General features: G+C 45.4%; 1 protein-coding gene and 2 long non-coding RNA genes across 4 annotated transcripts in view; 2 read left to right on the plus strand and 1 right to left on the minus strand.

Annotated features, from left to right (window-relative positions):
* The window catches only part of LOC129126882 (organic cation/carnitine transporter 2-like), a 25,824-nt gene extending 17,682 nt beyond the window's left edge, over nucleotides 1–8,142 (plus strand). Inside the window, exons 6-10 of the mRNA XM_054643118.2 lie at nucleotides 928–1,028; nucleotides 3,891–4,105; nucleotides 5,362–5,544; nucleotides 6,010–6,145; nucleotides 6,699–8,142. Coding sequence (XP_054499093.1) covers nucleotides 928–1,028; nucleotides 3,891–4,105; nucleotides 5,362–5,544; nucleotides 6,010–6,145; nucleotides 6,699–6,786 — 723 coding nt within the window. The 3' untranslated portion in view covers nucleotides 6,787–8,142. The remainder of the gene's footprint in view (nucleotides 1–927; nucleotides 1,029–3,890; nucleotides 4,106–5,361; nucleotides 5,545–6,009; nucleotides 6,146–6,698) is intronic.
* The window catches only part of LOC129126884 (uncharacterized), a 15,146-nt gene extending 1,727 nt beyond the window's left edge, over nucleotides 1–13,419 (minus strand). The window contains exons 1-4 of one of the 2 annotated variants that reach the window (XR_008535124.2): nucleotides 11,641–13,419; nucleotides 11,423–11,493; nucleotides 10,864–11,007; nucleotides 4,574–5,154 (exon numbers count right to left, since the gene is read on the minus strand). This is a non-coding gene — a long non-coding RNA (uncharacterized LOC129126884). Of the gene's footprint in view, nucleotides 1–4,573; nucleotides 5,155–10,863; nucleotides 11,008–11,422; nucleotides 11,494–11,640 lie in introns of those variants that run through there. The other variant, XR_008535125.2, reaches the window with a different exon arrangement.
* Nucleotides 12,569–19,030, plus strand: part of LOC129126886 (uncharacterized) — a 25,359-nt gene continuing 18,897 nt past the window's right edge. The window contains exon 1 of the long non-coding RNA XR_008535127.2: nucleotides 12,569–12,729. This is a non-coding gene — a long non-coding RNA (uncharacterized LOC129126886). The remainder of the gene's footprint in view (nucleotides 12,730–19,030) is intronic.

The following is a 19,030-nucleotide window of genomic DNA, read 5'->3' on the forward strand; positions in this document are numbered from 1 at the left end:
TCTTAGAAGATAATCTCAAAAACAGACTAGATAATGATGGGCACTCTTCAGCTCATTAGCCAGTTTGTCTCAGTTTAAATACATTACTCTTAGGTCCAGCTTGAGAAGTCATTGGCTAACTCTGCCCGGCTACAGTTTATTGCAGCAAATCTTGTTAATTGTTGCTGTGTCTGCAATGGACAGTTTATCACTTTGTTTTCCTCATATTTGAAGACTATGCTGTGTCTTTCCAGATGTCCTTGGTCTTCTGGCCCTTAGGCTAAAGAAACCCTCTACTTTTTTTCAAATGTCTCACCATCCTTGTTACTCTCTTCTAGTCTGAGTGCAGTTGATTCTCCAGGTGCAGTGCTCAAAACTGGATGTAAGAACCCTTCCAGTAGTGACATATAAATCGTGAATTAATGCTGTTGCTAATTCAAGTAACAAAAAGCAGTTGTTTTGTGAAGCCTCAAAGAAAATCATTACTACAGAATGTGCTGAGCTGGAAGGGACCCACACAGATCATCGAGTCCAACTCCTGGGCCTGCACAGGACACCCCAAGAGTCACACCTGAGAGTGCCTGAGAGCATTGTCCAAGTGCTTCCTGGGCTCTGTCAGCCTTGGTGCTGTGACCATTTCCTGGGGAGCCTGTTCCAGTGCCCAGCCACCCTCTTTCTGATAAACATTCCCTGACTCAGCTTCATGCAGCTTCCTTGAGTCCTGTCACTGGTCACGAGAGTTAAGAGTTTCAGTCTAAATTTTAAGTGACTTTAAATTAGAGAGGAGCTTCTACTTTCACAAGTTTGGCTCTTACATGTGTTTTGTTACAAACCTCTTTCAGTAGATCAAAGGACTGAGGTATAAGTTGGTGGTAGGACTTAGTTTCATAATCATTATTTTTGCAGGAAGTTAAAAGTTCCCATGTTTTGTTGTTTGCTCTTTTACAGCTACAAGATGTGAATTCCCAGAAGCAACAGACATACACCATTTTGGATCTAATGAGAACTCGAAATATCCTAACTATCACAATTATGTCAGTGCTTCTTTGGTAAGCAAGTGTGATTTAGGAGTATGTAACTTTAAATACTAAGATATTCTGAAGAGATACAGACAAAACCAGCTCAAAAATCAATGACTAGCTGGCTAAAACAACAAAATTCTGGTTACATAGGTTCTTCATTTTGGTGGCAGTGTAGAAACACATCTGGGTTGGTGTTCCTTTCTGAACAGTCAGGCTTATCCTGAACTGAGCAAGAATCCAAACAGCTGGCAGTGGATGTGTGGGAATGCTGCCTGATCCTGGGCCTTGGGGAATGCTCTTCTGACTGTAACAAAGTCATTTTAGGGGAATGAGTCATACCCTACCCCCAGTCAGAGAACTTCTGCCCAGGGATCTGAACGTGATGCCTGAATAAGGGGAGACTCTTTCCATTTCTTTTGTATTGGCTCTTAAAGGGATAATGATGCCTTTTAAGTTCTCATCTGAGATTTCCCTATATTTTCCTGATATCTGCTTTGTCTACTTGTCATCTTCAGCTTGGTTCTCACTAGCTGAAGCTATGCTTCAGGCTCAATTTGATTAAATGGTGATTTCCTTACCAGAAATCTCAATAAAGCTGTAAACAGAGAGAGTAACTGAAAACCTGCCAGAGGCTGTACAAGTGAGGTTTAATTAGTGCATGTACCTAATGACCAAACCAAGAAGGTCCCTTAAGTGCTTGGGAGCCAACTAAGTTTCTATGCTGTCTTTTTGGACAATGTTCCTGTTCCTTAGTGAGGCACAGCCTCAGAGTTCAGTCCATTGACCTGCCAGCACATACAAGATGATGTGGCATCTTAGGGCAAAGGATGAATTGGCTTATATTTAAGCCAGATTCTCTGGCCCATAACCAAGCACAAGGCCAGGCCATAAACACACTGAGAAGGGAACTTGTGCAAAAAAAAAACAGCTTGAAAAGAAGGGTAATGTTGGTTCCTTGGAGAAATGTCAGTAAGGTGCCTATATAATGTCTTCCTGCTCAAGTCCAGTCACTGACTCCCATGTTTGATTGGAGGTGAGACTGTCCTACTCCTCATCTGCTTGATGTGGGGCAGTAGCTCCTGGGCACAGCCAGCTTTGGGTGTGTGGTTGTAGAAATCAAAGGCAAAACCTGTTGGAACAGCATTTCTGGGAGGATGAAGCAACTGAGAGAAGCACTGACATGACAGTATGTAATCCATTCGAATGGATTCAGTAACCCATACTGAAGGGCTTTTTACCACATCAAAAATCAAGTTTTATGATAAGCAAGAAGAGTCAAGGAGGTACAGTTGACTTGCACACTCTTACCTCCTCTTGCAGAAAAATATTTGGTTAAGCTGGGCAATTTTTTCACTATTCTAATTTATATGTCAGTGACCTAATCTCCTTTAATTTAATTTCCCAATATATAAAGACATAATATCTTGTGCTTCCTCACAGCACATAGTTTTCCAGCCCATGGTACACTGATGGTATATTCCATGTCATTAATTAAAAGTTCTCACCAAAAAGGGCTATAAAAGAGGATAGTTGCAGAAGCAATATATCAGCTTTACATAGTGCTGAGTGCTTTGTTAATTTTGACTAAGTAACAGGCCCTTAAACTATTCCCTTTGCAGGGTTTGCACCAGGGATGAAGAAGTTTGGCTTCTTGGCACCCTAGGATGTGTAAATACCACTGAAGTTTTTCTACAAAATATATAACTATATTAAGGTTTGCCAATGTAATGAGCTGAGGCAATCTGCTACCAAAAGGGAGTTCCAGCATTACAGTTTGTATATAAAAATAACTCCAAGGAGTACAGGGTGTGAAAAACACTGCAGAACTACTTCTGAGAAGAATGGCTTAGGGCAGGGCACCACAGCAGCAGGAGGTAACTCTCAGCTGTGTCACTTCATGCCTTCCCAGGTACACTAAGCAGCTTTATTTTAAGCAACTTTTAAGAAAACAACATGAAGGCTTTTCCAATATTCAGTGAGGAGGAGGAAGAGCTCATCTTTTTTCAGTGGTGCACTTGGTGCTATGCAGTGGTTTTGCTCCAGATTCTGTTACAAGGTAGATGCTGGTGGAGATGAAGTGTCCAGTGTTCTGTGCCTCATGTTTGCACCTGGACGTGTCCTGATCCACTGCCCATTATTTCCTTATTAACCACGTTATACTTGTTGGTAAAGCTTACCCCTCTCTACCCAGCATTTCCCAAGACAGGACAGAGTTTGTCTCCAAGGCCAGTTGTGTATTTCTCGGGACTACATGGAAGCCAGCTGTCATCTGGCACAAAGTTAAGATGGCAGTGTTCCAGCCACCAGTCTCTGTCCTGATGCACTGACCAGCCCAGGCAGCCAGGCATGCCATTGTCATTTGGAAGCTGCCCAGCCAGCTTGGGGCATGGCAGAGAAAATCATGGGCTGCTTGGGCCTGCCAGGATGCCATTCTCCTCCCCTCTGACTTTACACAGAAAGCATGGAGCATAATGACCCAGAAACAATGCTCTCCACCCAGAGCTCCCTGGTAAACATAAAGGAAAGCTGCTGTAGGCCTCAGCAGCAGTAAAATTCAGTAGCTCAGACTTTCAGGTTAAGGCTATAAACAATAGTAATGGCAACTATTGCATTACTGCAGTGTGAATGATCATTGCTTTCTTCCCAGGGTAATATATTTTCTTCTTTGAATTCAAGAGCAGTCTGAAAGATCAAAAGCATCTGCATGGTTTAATTGTTGACTTGCTGTTTCTGAAGTCAGCACTTTAGCTGCTTCAGAAACGAACAAGTCTGCCAGATCCTGAATTTACCCTACACAGCCATTTCTGTGCTTGATGGAAATGTGGAAGAGGTTCATGGCAACCTGAGGAAGAAGAGAGATTTGTTTGACCCTGCTATTGTTTCTTTCAGGATGATAATCTCAGTTGGCTATTTTGGACTTTCTCTTGACACACCTAACTTGCATGGAGACGTGTATGTGAACTGCTTCCTGTCAGCAGTGATTGAAGTGCCAGCCTACATCATCTCGTGGCTGCTGCTGCGCAACCTGCCCCGACGGTACTCAATGGCTGCTGCGTTATTCTTGGGAGGCTGTGTTCTTCTCTTCATTCAGCTGGTGCCCTCACGTATGGAATCATTAGTTGATCTCACATATCTATGATAGGTGAGGTGCAGTACCTTGCACGGGGTAGATGTGGAGGAAAAGTGTCCTGAGGGGACTCAATGCAGACACTCGTGTCCTATCTTTGCCCCTCCTCCTTGGCTCTCAGTAACTGCCACAGCAGGACATTCAGACTCAGTGTGAAAGGTGGGTCATTGCCTTTGGGATCTGTTGGGACTAGAATTGTAGTCCAGTTTTGCCTCTAAGCTACATCTCTGGCAGGGTGTCCTGGTGAGGTTCAGGTGTAAAACCAGGACTACACCAACCAGAATTTGGTAATTTGGTAAGAGGAAGTTACCAAGGGGCTGCAGAACTCACTTCCCAAAATTGTTGACTTTAGAGCTTGTTTAATGGAGTCATTGTGGAAGTATTTTTGATAAGCAGAGATGTTTGTACTGAATTAGTGTTGATAGTTAAAATAATGTGGAGCTACTGGGAAGGAAGGCCAAGCAACATTTATTGGATCATTTATTGGATCTCAAACCATACATATCTTTAGTCCAGTTAGATTAATAGGGCTATGGAGTCATTACTGATAACAATATTGAATATAAGGGGAAGTAGTGTTGCCTAGGACTCATTTAAAAATCAAAGATATACAAAAGAGAATGGGCAAGAACTGCCTTGCTTATTTTATCCAGGTAATATGTGTGCTGCATTCTCAGGTTTGGTGGTTTTTTTCTCCTGTTCTTTGAGTTAATTGGACACTGATATGATCTGTTCTGATTTCCAAATCTTAACTGTCCCAGTTAAGTCAACCCAACTTCCTATAATTAAATTATTATAGCTAAGAGTGTTAATGAAACTAAGAATGTAGCTAAGAATGTTAATGAAAAACCAGTTTTTTAGGAAACGTAAAATAAAATTATTTGTTTCAAATGTTTTACTTTGTTCACTTCATTAAAAAGGGATATATGGCATTTTTTTGCAATAGCAGAAGTCTGGCCCCTGAAACCTGAGAGGATCTCAGCAGTTCTGACTCCGTTCTCCTTGTTTTTCACTTGGCAGGAAGCCCTGTTCTCAAGAGAAAATGGAAGCGTTGACTTCTAGTAATTTAAAAAAGAAAACATTTAAAAAGAACATTGCTTATGTTTGTGGATATTTACAGGGAAAAAAGACAGCAGATATTGGAGTTAATTAGGCAGGAGTTACACAAACACAAAGGAGTTAAAGGATACAGTGAATTGCAGGAGCTAAGTCCTGACTGTGTTTGGCTTTCAGATCTCAGTGTGCTGTCTATTCTGCTGGTGATGTTGGGCAAGTTTGGAATCACCTCTGCCTTCTCAATGGTTTATGTTTACACGGCTGAGCTCTACCCAACAGTAGTAAGAAACATGGGAGTTGGAGCAAGTTCCATGGCCTCCAGACTGGGCAGCATCCTCTCACCTTACTTTGTTTACCTTGGTGAGTTACCTGGGCTGCTGGAGAGATGCTCCAGAGACTCAATTCTCTTGCCTCAATAAGGACACTCCTTACAGCTATTTATTCCCACTGCCTTGAGTTCCTACAACCACAGTTATAACAACATAACTTTGAAAGTCAGGCTGTCATGGGGGTTGAATGGTTTTGTTTCTACTGAAAGCACAAACTTACACAGGTAAAGCCCTGAACCTTGGTACAAACATTACCACAGAACCACAGAATGGATTGGGTTGGAAGGAACCTTAAGTCTCATTTCATTCCACCTCCCTGCCATGGGCAGGGACACTTCCACCAGACCAGGCTGCCCCATGCCCTGTCCAACCTGGTCTTGAGCACTTCAGGGATGGGGCATCCACAGCATCTCTCAATTATCAGAAACTTAGAGCTGATGCAGCTTTTTTTTAATTTGTTTTGTTTCTTTCTTTTCTTTTTTTGTGTTTTACATAGGTGCCTATGATCGATTTTTGCCTTACATCCTGATGGGGAGCCTGACTGTGCTGTCAGGAATTCTCACACTGTTCCTGCCTGAAAGCTATGGTATGCCTCTTCCTGACACCATTGATCAAATGCTGAGGGTCAAAGGGTAAGTGCCACCTGCTTTAACATCCTCTGCTCTGAGGATTGGTTCTGCCTAGGTATGGTCAGAGGGAGAGGCTGGTTTTGGTAGCAAAGGCAGCCCTCTGTTGAAAATACAAAAGCTTAGCTGAAGTCTTAGTCCCTCTTCCCAAGTGTAAATGTGCAGGTGTACATCTCTCAGCTCCAAATTTATCATTTTACTCTGATGACTTAAAAGGCATTCCTCAGATGTACTTTTATTGAAAGTGTGCTGTTTTATCAATGTATAGGGACATGTACTAGGTCCTGAAAGTCTCCTAAGTGCTGGGGAAGAGCTGAACTCTTCCAGTTTAGTTCAGCTGATCTAAAAGGCACTGAGAGCATTTGGCCTTTTGCCATGGCTCTGATTGAAGATTACACATGAGCACAGATGTGGTGTAAGAAAGGGACCTTTTCACATGAAGTCAACAGGATATTAAAATTAGGAGGCTGTGTCCTTTCAGACAGGACTCAGTTTTTTTTTTTTTTCTAAGTTCTCTCATCTATTTTTAAAGTTATTTTATTTTTCTTTCTTCATTTAGGTTGGAATACAGGCCTCCATCTAGTAGCACAAGGGATCCCAAGGAGGAAGAAGAAAATCCAGAGATTTTTAAAAGCACAGCTTTTTGATGGAACTCCTATGTATTTCCTGGTGGACTGAAAGTTAAATGGACTTTTCTTCTAAAATTTATCCTAGAAAGGGCTAGTGACAACACTTTGTTTTCTGTAATTTGAACCTTATTTATTAATTTAAACACCATGTTCCCTACATTCTCTTTTTATATGAACATAAATACTTTGTAGGCTTCAATGAGATTTTTCAGCCATGGTTGAGTTCATGCAGTAGTACCATGGAGCAGAATCTGATCAGTCTTTTGTAACTTTACATGTATAGTTCAGCTGAAAGAGACTTGAAAATGAGTTCAAGGGCTGGCAATGTGCCTGGCTTCTTCAGAGAACCTCCTCCAGAGCTAATGCTTACATCAAGAGGTAAAAATTGCCTGGAAAAGTTGCTCATTGCTTTTGGTTCCTTGACTTCTGTTTGTGGACAGGAAAGTTATTTATTGTAATGAAGGTTTATGACAACGTGATCTTACTCAAATGACTTTGCATATGCTGAATTTGTTACCAAATTGAGAAAGATGCAAAGAAAGATTTTGAGAATTAATTCTAACCTGTTATGTTTTAACTCAGCATAGACTGAAAGGATTGTCTTGCACAAAGTATTTAGCACTGAAATTTTGTTCACAAAATTCACTTGATTCCAATGCTGGATTTCAACTGTACCTTCTTGGTGAAGTTGTTTACATCTGACCTTGGATATGGCCTTTTTTCAGGCTGGATTTATTCTAAATAATGCAAATGGTTTCACCTGTGTGTAGAGGGAGTGGTGTTAGTTTGGCATTCTCCCTTTTCAATGTGTGGTGAAAGTTTTTTGTATAAATTGTTTTAATGTTTTCTGTGCAATTTGGATGATGGAAACAATTATCCTGTCTTTGTTCTGTGTTTTTCCCACTCATGTACACATGCACACAATTAATATATTTAGTTGTAAATTTTTATGTTAATCATGCCACTGCAGTGACCTCCTGGTGGAATGTACTGAGAACAAAACTCAGAATATATCTCTGACCCCTGATTCTCCATCTTCAAGTGTCAACTCTATGATTGCTGTGAGGTCTGGTCATTCTAAGTTTCACTTAACTTATGTAATCAGTGAATTGCTTTTAAATTGTTTAAAAAAACCCAACAAACCCACAAATCTTGTTGTCAGTCTGCCAAGAAACTGTTCCTTGTGTTATGGAAGTTTGGCATTACCTGTGTTTCTTTAAATACACAATATATATGTACACAGAGTCTCATTTGTGCTATGCTGGTTACAGTGTGACAGATGTGAGTGGTGAAAGGTTTCTCTCTCATGGCACTTGTGTTTTGTTCTGTCTTGTTAAATTAAGACAATAATAATAAACGACCTAAACCTTTGTAGCCTAAACTCTCAGGGTCCTTACTCTACTGCAGCAGCTGGTTGGGGAAGTTTTGCATTTTCCTATGGTGTTTAAATATACAGGTGGTGCTGGCTGATTCCAGTCTTTCATTAATCAATACCCCAAATTGTGACCTTGGTAACAGACTCCAGCAATGGGACTGATGTGTACCTTGGACTGCTTGTCACAGGAAGAAAGTAGAAAATGTTGTATAGACTATAGTGGTTTGGCTAAATTCTTCCTAACAGTGTCTTGAGCTCTACGGTTTGCTTCACTTTTCCTGCATTTTCTCACTTTTTATTTAGGATTTTCATCTATGAATGCAGCAGGGAGCTGACCAGTGTCCCCGGGTCAGAGAATGATACCAAAACCACAGTATTGTCAGCTTTTCCAAGGAAAAAAATGCAATGCTGGGGGGCAGGTTCAGTGTCACTCCTCTTTAGTAGGTTGACAAGCCCTGAGCAGCAGGTTTAAAATGCACTGTGAGATTTGAGGCTACTGCCAAAATTGAGAACCTGGATTTTACAAGCCTCACTGCACATCACAGGACAGCCTTGACATGAACAAATACATGTCAGGGTAGTGCATGTAACAGCCAGCCCCCCTTGCCCAAAAACATGACCTGATTTGTTAGGTTTACAGCCTTTTTGAAATATTTATTGCAAGCATGAGAGTATGTTATAAAACATAGTACAGATATTTTTCTTTGTAAACCTTATGTTTAGGATCTGGAACGTTGAGAAGCAGCTTTTTTTGTGTGTGTGTGTTGCAGGAGAATGATCTGGTAACTGCAGGAATCTGAGGCAAAACACATTTAGCTGCAACTTCCTTGTAATGAATTTGCCAATGTAAACAACCATGTCCCATAAGGCTCTTCCTGTAAACAGCTTCAGAAAATGCCCTGAAATGTAAGATATGTGCTTCCCTGATAGATGATTTAGTCTGGAAATTCCAGTCCTAAAGTGCAGTGTCCATTTAACATCTGATTTAGCTGTAATTTCTCACCCATTGTTTTATCAAAGTATGTGCCTTGAAAGAGAGACTTTTGTTCTTGAATATTTAAATATTTTGATGTTCACTAAAGTTCTTTGTGAGATCATCTGTTGTTAATGTTGGTTTGGGAGTTTTTTAAAATCCAAATTGGGGGATTTCCTGGTTGTGACTAATACTACAAAATTCAATGACAATCACTTCATGTCAAAAAACGGGTTTTTCCCTTGCTTATGTTTTTAAAAACACAAAGTCTGAGTCAGAAATGTGGAACATAATTGAAATAGCAGACTGGGTTATTTTGTACTTACTGTTTTATCCTACTCTTTTCAAGTTCAGCTCTAAGCCAAGGATCTTGTTCTAGTGGGTAACAAGCATCTCCAAAAGAAACTGAGGGAATATTTTAATAAACAAGATACAGATAAAAGGACCTGATACAGTTATGGGCAAATCTTAGATTGGTATCCATGCTGGCAGCAGATAAGATTTGCAGCACAGTGTGTGACTACAGATATACTTGCAGAACAGGGAGAAAGGCCAGAATTGACCTTTGGAACAGGAATTGTGATAAACCTGTGAGCCTGTGCTGCAGAGGAGGAAGATGAAACAGACTTTGACACTCAGACTGAACTTAACCTGGGAAATCCTGCATGGTTTGGGTGCCTGTAACCTGTACACTGCAGCAATGCATGTCACAGTTACCTGGTTAGGGAGGATTCCCTGTTGCCAGAGAGCAATCACAGAACAGCAAATGGCCCTGGGGACAAGGATCCCTTCCTTTCCAGCTCTCAGGCTGACTCCTGTCATCCTCTCAGGCATGTCAGATAATCCTGTGACTTCTGTTTCTTTGCTTGGAAATGCCAGTAACTCAAAAGGTACCACACCTACTTGTGATGTTCTGTGCTCCACAGTCAGTAATTGTTAGAATCTCTGATCTCCTGGCAGTGAATGTAATGCTCCCATAAGCATCATTTAGTATTTCATCTTCCACAATGGGGCAGCTTTGGCTGACTTGTGACACTATTTTGTGGAAGGTTGTGAACTTCTCCCCCCTTTGCAAGTGAGCATTTGGGGTGGGTGGGTACACAGGGAGGGGATGCATTGCCCAGGGAGCTGGACTGCAATACCTATTTCAGTATTTGTAGAATAGAACCTTAGTCCTTGCAGTTATAAATTATTTTCTTAAAACACAGAATCAGCTTAGGACCATAAAGCCTTACTTAGAAATGCTTTTGGGAGTACCTTAAACCCGTAATGGCTACAGCCTTGTACATAGAAAAATATATAAATTTCTTCTAAGAATGTAAATATTCCTAGCTGTACCTACACTGATTCTTACCCTAGTTTTTTTTTTTATAGAGAAATGCTTGTTATTTGTAAAATTAAGAATAAAATATCTGGATTTATCTTTATTTTTTTTTTTTTTTGTTTAGAAATATATCCTAGTATCTATTGAAAGGCTCTTGGTATGAAGTTTCATTGTTTAACAGCCAGTCTGAGATCCCTTGGACTGTCTGTACCCTGGATCTTTGTGTAAGAGCTCTCTGTGTGCATCCAAACAGCAGCAGGCCTGCAGTGCCCAGGAGCCCAGCAAGAGGTGCCAGCAGCACTTGTGCAACCCAGATGTGTTGCCCAGGATCTGAGCAGAATGAAAGCAGAATGAAATACCCTTTTAGAATAACCAGCAAGAGACAAGATTCTACCCCTCTGCTCTGCTCTTGTGAGACCTCACCTGCCATGCTGTGTCCAGCTCTGGGATCCCCAATATCAGAAGGACCCGGAGCTGCTGGAGCCAGTCCAGAGAGGCCCTGGAGATGCTCTGAGGGCTGGAGCCCCTCTGCTCTGCAGCCAGGCTGGGAGAGCTGGGGGTGCTCACCTGGAGAAGAGAAAGCGCCAGAGAATCCTCAGAGCCCCTTCCAGTGCCTAAAGGGGCTCCAGGAGAGTGGGAGAGGGGCTTTGGACAAGAGCATGGAATGACAGGGTAAGGGGCAATGGCTTCCAACTGACAGAGGGCAGGATTAGATAAGAGACTGAAAAGAAATTATTGACTGTGGAGGGACAAGTGCCTCCTGGAACAGGTTGCCCAGACAAGCTGTGGCTGGCCCATCTCTGGGAATATTCAAGGCCAGGTTGGATGGGTTTAGAGCAACCTGATCTAGTGGAAGGTGTCCCTGCCATGGCAGGGGTTGGAATGAGATCAGCTTTAATGTCTCTTCCCACCCAAACCAGTCTGTGGCTTCATGTAAAACCCCTGGTGCCTCTAGCAGCCTGTGCACACTGGTTTTTCTTACGTTTGGGGTCATTCTTCTGAACAGATCCTGGGAGCAGCATTCCAGAAATTCTTGTGCAGAAACAAATGCTTCTGAGGAGAGAAAAAAAAAATACACCCAGAGACTGCACTGTGTAGAGCCAGTCATTTCTGGAGGTGGATGTCCATAGCTGCAGGGAGACAGTTTTTCTGTCTCACTTGCACTATAAATCTTTGACCTGTTATGCCAGCAAGTCTTACCTGTGTCACTTGACTCTTTGCCTGACTTCTAACAAACTACAAGTGTGCTGGCTCCTAGGTCAGCTTTACTTCGAGGCAAGGTAAATAATGAGTGATAAGCAGCAACTGTCCAAGAACACCGGGTAATTGATTAAATTCCTGAAGAAAATACCGTAAAAGCCTGCAGTCACTGAGTGAGCATTCCTGGTAGCAGCTGTTGCCTCCTGGAGTGAGCAGCTGTGCAGGAGGGTATTGCAGACCAGCTGAGGAGGATGTTCCTTGCTCCTGCAAAGCACTTCTGAGAGTCCCAGCTTTTCTCCCCTTGGCTGTGTCAGTGCTGGCTTTCTGCTAGAAGTGAGACTTCTTGAAGTATCTTAATTGTGACCATCTGGAAGGTTCTTTGCCCTTGGGGTGAACCAACTTAATTTCCTTTTGATTTATCCATTAATTGTTCTTAGCCATAAGAACTCTTCAGTGCTCTGATAGCTTTATCCAAGCCGCCAGAGTTCATATAGCTCCTGCTCTCGTTTGCAGAGAGGGCATTGGTCAGAGGGAGCTCTCCTGTTGTGGGGCTGCTGCTTTCCCATGAAGAAGTCACTCCCACCATCCCAAGTACCTTCACGTCAAATCCCACGAGGAAAATGACCTTGTGAGAGCTGGGTCTGCCCTATCTACAGGGACTCACAGAATCGCTCGGGTGGGAAAAGGCCTCTAAAATCGTCCAGTCCAACCATTTCCCAGCACTGCCAAGCCCACCGCTAAGCCCCGTCGCCAAGTGCCACATCTGTACACGTCTGTTGAACCCCTCTGGTCCCTCCGGCGCCCAGCCCAAGCGCTTCTCCACCGACAATCGCGGCCGGGCCCGGGGGAAGGGACAAACCCGCTGTGTGAGAGGCGGGCAGGGGGAGCCGCTCGCTCGCAGCCCCGGCTCCGGGCCGGTCCCCCCGGGCTCCCCCGCCCCTGCTCCCCCAGACCTTTCCCCGAGGGCGGCCGGCAGCCGGGGCCGCCCCTCCTTGGCCAGGAAAGGGAAAGCGAAAGCGAAAGCGGTGAGCGCTGTCACTCGGAGCGGGGCCGCGGCCGGAGCGGGGCTGGGGGCGGCGGCCCCGGCAGGTGAGGGGAGCGGAGCGGGCCGGGAGGGCTGCGGGCCCCGCGCGTCTGGCAGCGGGCACCGAGCGAGCGAGCGGCTGCGGCGGCGAGTCCCTGCCCGGGCCCCGGCGCTCCCTTCTCCTCCTCATCCTCCTCTTCCTCCTCCTCCGGCCGCGGGCGGGGGCGAGCTCGGAGCGGTGCCCGCCTGGTCGGGGATCCCCGCTCCGCCCCGCTCCGGGCGCTGCCGGGTCCTGCACCCCAGGGCCGGGTCCTGCGAGCTCCCGGTGGAGCTCTGGAAGTCTGACCTTCGCGTGTATTTATCTCTCGAAGGCAGCAGGATACTGGCATAGATGTCTAGAGAAGCTGTGGGTGCCTATTCAAGGCCAGGTTGGATGGGGCTTGCAGCAGCTTGGTCTGGTTCCATGGCTGGGAGTGGATTGAACGAGCTTTATGGTCCTGATGACCCACACCGTGCTGTGGTTCTGGGATTATTCTGGTCGGGGGGTTTCTTTGGTGCAAGCGTGTCCCAAAGTGCTGGGGAGCAGCTGGTTAATGATGGTTCAGTTTATCCCACAGCAAGGTCCCATCTTGTTAAAGCCAGCTTTAGTTGTTTGAGCTGAAAGTGTTGTGACCTGGGTGACTGCCTCAGCTTGGCTTTCCTTTCTGTGTTCATTTATTTTCTTTCATCCAAGAGGGAGGCAAGGACTGACCCTTGGCTCTCAGATGGCTGTAGTTCCGTAGTTCTTTCCTTGGAGCAGCGCTGCCTGCCCAACCTCCTTCTTAACTCCAGCAAGGAATTCATATCTGGGAAGGGGGAACAGATTTTGTAAAGATTACTTGCCCAAGTATAAGCTGATTCGCACAAATTATAATAAACTATAAATTTAATTTCTCTCTGTTCTATGTCAAGTTGAGTATTGATTGTAGCTCTGGTACAGGTTGCTGCTGGTGGAGCCAGAGTGTGAAGAAAAGGTCAGGAACCTGAAGGGGGTGAGGCGTTAATGTGGGTTTAGCAGCCACTGCTGGGATAAGGGGCTAATGTTGAGGCTGGACTGACTACACTATAAATTGCTGAGGATGGAGACCAGTGAGGACAGGGTGCTTTACCCTTGCCTTGGCAGATGAAATTCAGTTTGTTCCTCTAGCAACAGCTGCGATCAATACATAAATGCAAAAGCCAACAACTGTATTGCCATTTATAACAAGAGGAAATCTGGAGGGGGGGTTATTTCTAGAACAGAGATGCAGAAGAGGGGTTTGCAGGAGAGCAGAAGTGGTCTGGGTGTGGTAGAGAAACTGCAGGTGGATTTGATTGAAGAAACAGGCAAAGGAGGTGTGAGGTTCCTCCCCTGAGGGGCAGTTAAGCTGCTGCTAAAAGTGCTCGGTAACTTCAGAGGAGTTTGAGTCAGACCCCTTTGCCTTACAGAGCCTTTGCTTTTATTTTAGCAAGATATGTCTACAACTTACGCTGCCCAAGTAAACCTCTCCCAGCTGAAACCGCGTCCCTGGAGAAAAGGGAACGCCTGGTGTGACTTTATTGACTTTCGTGGTTGTGGTGAAGAGCCTCAGGGCAGCCTCTCCTCTCTCTTTACCTCTGGCAGCTGATGGGAGGGACACTCTTGGAGAGAAGGTGGTTTCATGGGTGAGATGTTTTTGTTCTAAGTGAACCCTACTTAAGGAGGTTTATATACTATTATACAGCTTAAATGGTGCTCATCTCCTATAAATTAACACAGTGATTAAACTGGATAAAGCCCACTTAACTGGCTTTCCCTTACAAACACCTTATTTTCCATCAGCAAATTAGCATGACTGAAGAGCTGCAAAACCAGTTTTCCGTGAGTGTTACAGGGAAGGGATCGTCTTGAATAACAGCACTGTGCTGAGTGTGTCAGAGGTGGCTGCTGACCTCTGGACAGGGCTCCGGCTCCTCAGATGAAACAGCTTTTGCCTTTGCACCACCTGATGGTGGAAGGTGCAGAACAAGAAGATTTGGAGGTGGCAAACTTTAAACCTCTGCCTTCTTTTCTCTGGGTTTCCCATAAGAGTTGTTGAAAGGCATTTGTTATATTCTGGCTACCTAAAGCATTTACCTGGTGACCTCCATGTCCTGCAAACTTAAAAAATGTCCTTCCTGGGGACAATTGAAATACTGCTCCTTCCTGGGAAATGTGAGCTGTGAGCCTTAGAAATCAAAGATGCAGAGGTCCTGGGCTCATCCTGCCCCAGCCCTGCAGAGCCAGGATGCTGAGGGACAGCTCCATGGTCCTGCCAGCACCGGCCTGGGCAGCCTGCTAATTAATTACCTGCTTGTCATTAGAGGCAGTGGCACCTGCTGATGGGAGGAACTGAACTGGCCTTTCTGGAAACATGACATTGATTTTAACATGTGTCAATGTGCCTTTAATTTATTCGACTGTCACTACCCGTGCCTATCTGGCAAGGCTTTTCACAAGCCCGTGAAAAGCTGCAGGAATGTTTGTCCTCAGGAGCCCAAATGCAGCTGCCATCCTTTCTTTGCTGAGGGGTGGTGTAATACTGTCATGAGTGAGGTTAGTGATGATGGAAGTGACTGGAGCTGATAAAGCTGAACTGGTTCTATGTCCCTGAAGAGAAGGGTAACTGGGAGCTCCAGGGAAAAAACAGCAGGCAGACATTATCATTCCAAACGAGTTGTTGGCATGGGGCAATGTTCCCTTCCTGGGGGTGTTGCCACCTCTGCCAGCAGTGCCAGTGCAGGATGGACCAGCTCCCCAGCCCTGTTTGATCTCAGGCAATGCCTTGGCTGCTGCTCCCTGGAGGGAGTTTAACTGAGCAGTGGAGAAATCAGCTGTTTGTGCTGAGATAATGCAATGGGCAAGGGATAAGATACAGAAACTGATTGTCTTATCTGCTCAACCCTTGGAGTTCAGCCTCTGGGAGAAGCCAGAATGGGTGCAGAGGAGGAGCCTGATCAGGGACGGCCCTGCTCGATTTCTCCTTTTCACTACCATACACCAATTTTCTCATCCTGATATTTCCCCCCCCCCCTTAGAGGAAAGAAAAGGCACAGCCAAAAGCCTTCTTGAGGAGGTCAGTAAGCATGGCAGCAGCCATTCCATTCTGAAAGTTGCTTTTCTGAAACAATAAACAGCATTGCATAAAATGATGCTTCCCATGCAGCTGTTGCATCATCTTTCTCTGGGCAATAAAATTGTAGTTTGGGACAGCCTGGTGATAACAAGCATCAGTATGGGAGGTCCCTTGGCACAGGAAGGAGCTGGCTCCAGCAGAGCTTTAATTTATACCAAATACACAGTGCAAATCAAAGCAGCTCATGCTGGGCAGAAATCAAGGCAGTGACTGTCCCCTGAGCTGGGTACTGGTGAGGCCACACCCCAAACCCTGGCTTCAGTTTTGGGCCCCTTGTGACAAGAAAGATATTGATGGGCTGAAGTGTGTCCAGAGAAGGGCAGCAGAGCTGGGGAAGGGTCTGCAGCACAGGACTGAGGAGGAGCAGCTGGGGGCACCCAGCCTGGCAAAAGGAGACTCGGGGGGCCCCTCTCACTCTCCAGCACTCCCTGGCAGGAGCCACGCGGGGATCGGTCTCTGCTCACAGATAAAGTGATAGAACAAGAGGAAAGAGCCTCAGACTTTGGGGGGCGTTTGGGTTGGGTATTAGGAGGAATGTGTTCCCAGGAAGAGCTGTCAGGGCCCTGCCACTGTCCCTGGCACACATCCCTCCCTCCCTCCTGCACACACAGCACAGGGTGCGGGGTCACAGCTGCTGCTTCAGGCACGGACACCCCAGGTGAGGGTCACAGCTGGGAAATGACTTTGATTTTTGCACATGGGTTTGAGTGGTGAGCCATCCCTTCTCTCTTTGAACTACCCTCTTTCCTGGTTGGGTGTAGCCTCAAGGAGATGGAGAAGAGTCCTGGTTTCACGCTGGTGGGGAGGAGCTTTGTCACTGCAGCACAGCTCTCCCATGGCTTCCTCTGCAGGAAGCACTCAAAATGACCCACAAGGTTTCCAACTTTCCTCCTTCCTTTTGAGAGAAAAACATTCCCTAAGTGCTTTTCCTGCTGTTCAGCAAATTACTTAAATTGTTGGTTCTTAGCCCATTTTAAATGAGGTTTTGAGTTCTGCCCTGGATACAGCATTCAGTGCCTGCTCCAGCAAAACCAGGCTCGTGACCTTGGTTGCAGGAATTGCACGATTAGCTCAGAGTTGGTTTGTTGTTTGAAGAGAATGGAGGGTGCTGTCTCCCAGCATAAACAGAATTGAGACAGTTTTAGGAAAAAAAAATTATATCTATTTGTTGAAGTACATCTTCCTCTGTAATTTATTTTGTCTGTTTTCCTTTGTTTACAGCTAAGAACTTACATGGAGAAAGAGACAAAAAAGACTATGTGAGTGTTGAGTGATAGGATATTTCTCTTTTATAGTCATCAAACCTGCTTGATAATGTCTGTTCTTTTGCCTTGGAAACATCATGGGGAAAAAAAAATCCAAGGTGGCTAAGACTATTTTTTAGGCAAGTAATACAGGTGGAGTATAGATAAGCTTTTGGGCTGGGAGTTTTGTCTGTAACTGTTGCTCACTCTACACTGTGGGCTGTAGAATCCTGGTCCTGGGTCTTGCTGTCAAGGCAGAGGTACCCTGTCCTCTTCTCCCTGTGCCTTGCTTTCCATGAGAGGGCATTTGGGCTGGACTGGAGCATCCAGCTCTTCATCCAGCTGTGTCTCTTACTGGAGACACAGAGCCAGCCTTGCTAGGCCACCTTGTAAAGTCACTCAGCCTCAAGGCTGGATGGCTTGGCAGCCCTGCAGCTGTGTTCCTGCCCCTGGGCATGTCTGGGATGAGTTCTGCCTTCCCAGTGTGCTGCACTGGCCCCACCACTGGAGCCAGACTGGTGCTGCTGGGGCAGGTTGGGTCCTGGTGTCAGCTGGGCTGGGCTGGGGACCCTGGGGCTATTTTGAGCCCAGTGAAGGTGAGCCTGAGAGCATGACTGTATTATGGCCTCAGGCAGGAAGGATTGTAGCTTTCAAGTGAGTTTTTTGTTTGTTAGGCCTTGAAATGTTGACATATTTGACGTGGACCTATTTGCAGAGGTGTCAGGTTTCCTCCTGGCACTGGTGTTTCTAAGGACAGATTGCATTGCAGCGCAGAGACAGCCCCGAGGACCCGGGTCTGTGTTAGCAGAGGCTTTCCTTTGTTTGTGTTGTGTTCTTGGAGGACACACCCTGCTAAGGAAAAAAACAAAGATTACAAAAACAGGAGCAGTATTCTGTGTTGCCTTTAGTGCTGGTTTGAAGCTGATCAGCAAATGTAAATTTGGAGAGGGTCTTCTGACAAGGGCCTGGAGTGACAGGACAAGGGGGAAAAGGGATTGAAACTGGCAGAGGGCAGGGTTATATTGGATTTTGGGAAGAAGGTCTTCCTTGAAAGGGTAGTGAGGCACTGGCACAGGTTGCAAGCTTGGAAGTTCTCAAGGCCTGGCTGGATGGGGCTTGGAGCTACGTGGTCTGGAGGAAGGTGTCCCTGCCCATGGAGGCAGGGTTGGAACAAGATGAGCTTTAGGATCCCTTCCAACCCAAACCATTCTGTGTTTATGGCACTTTGGTGATAATAAAAGCACAGAGAGCTGGCAGAAGCAGGCAAGGTGACAAAGCTGGGTCAGTGGGTCACTGCTGCTGGGTCATTCCTGCTCCCCTGATCTGGTTGTTGCTGCTGCTGCACCTTGAAGTACGTCATCAAATTCTGTAAAGTTCCAGTGTACCTTGGAAAACCTGGCAATAAAGGAAGGAGAAATAACTCAGTGCATGCAGGGGCTGGAGGTGTTTGTGTGTGCCAGTAGCACAGCAGGCCAGCAGAGCCCCACAGTGCCACTGTCACAGCTGTGCTGTGGAAGCCTGACCACAGAGGCTGCACTAAGCAAGAAAGAGACACCCTGGGAATAAACCCTGTAGTGTGGAGGAACAAACCCAAGCACCAGGATCAGGGTTACTGTGTTCAGGAGTGTCCATGATCACTTTAAACCTGCCAGGGTGGGGAGCCATGTGAAGGGTCACTGTGCCATAAATAGGGAATTATGATGTGCTCTGACTCATGAGTCATCAGAATATAAAATATTGCTTCCTGTAGATCAGGGTGAGGTAGCAGAGATGTGCAGAGCTGAGGGGTGAACAGGATGGGAGCACTGTTTTGGTATGGTCTGGGTAAAGAAACAACTCAGCCCAAGAAGTATGTATATCCATACAAATGTACATCCATGTGCCAGAAAATGGCAAAGCTAAAGTGTTTTACTATTCACAGAAGGCTGCAGCAGTGTTTAACCCCCATG

Source organism: Agelaius phoeniceus, chromosome 15, assembly GCF_051311805.1.
Source record: "Agelaius phoeniceus isolate bAgePho1 chromosome 15, bAgePho1.hap1, whole genome shotgun sequence".
Classification (NCBI taxonomy): domain Eukaryota; kingdom Metazoa; phylum Chordata; class Aves; order Passeriformes; family Icteridae; genus Agelaius; species Agelaius phoeniceus.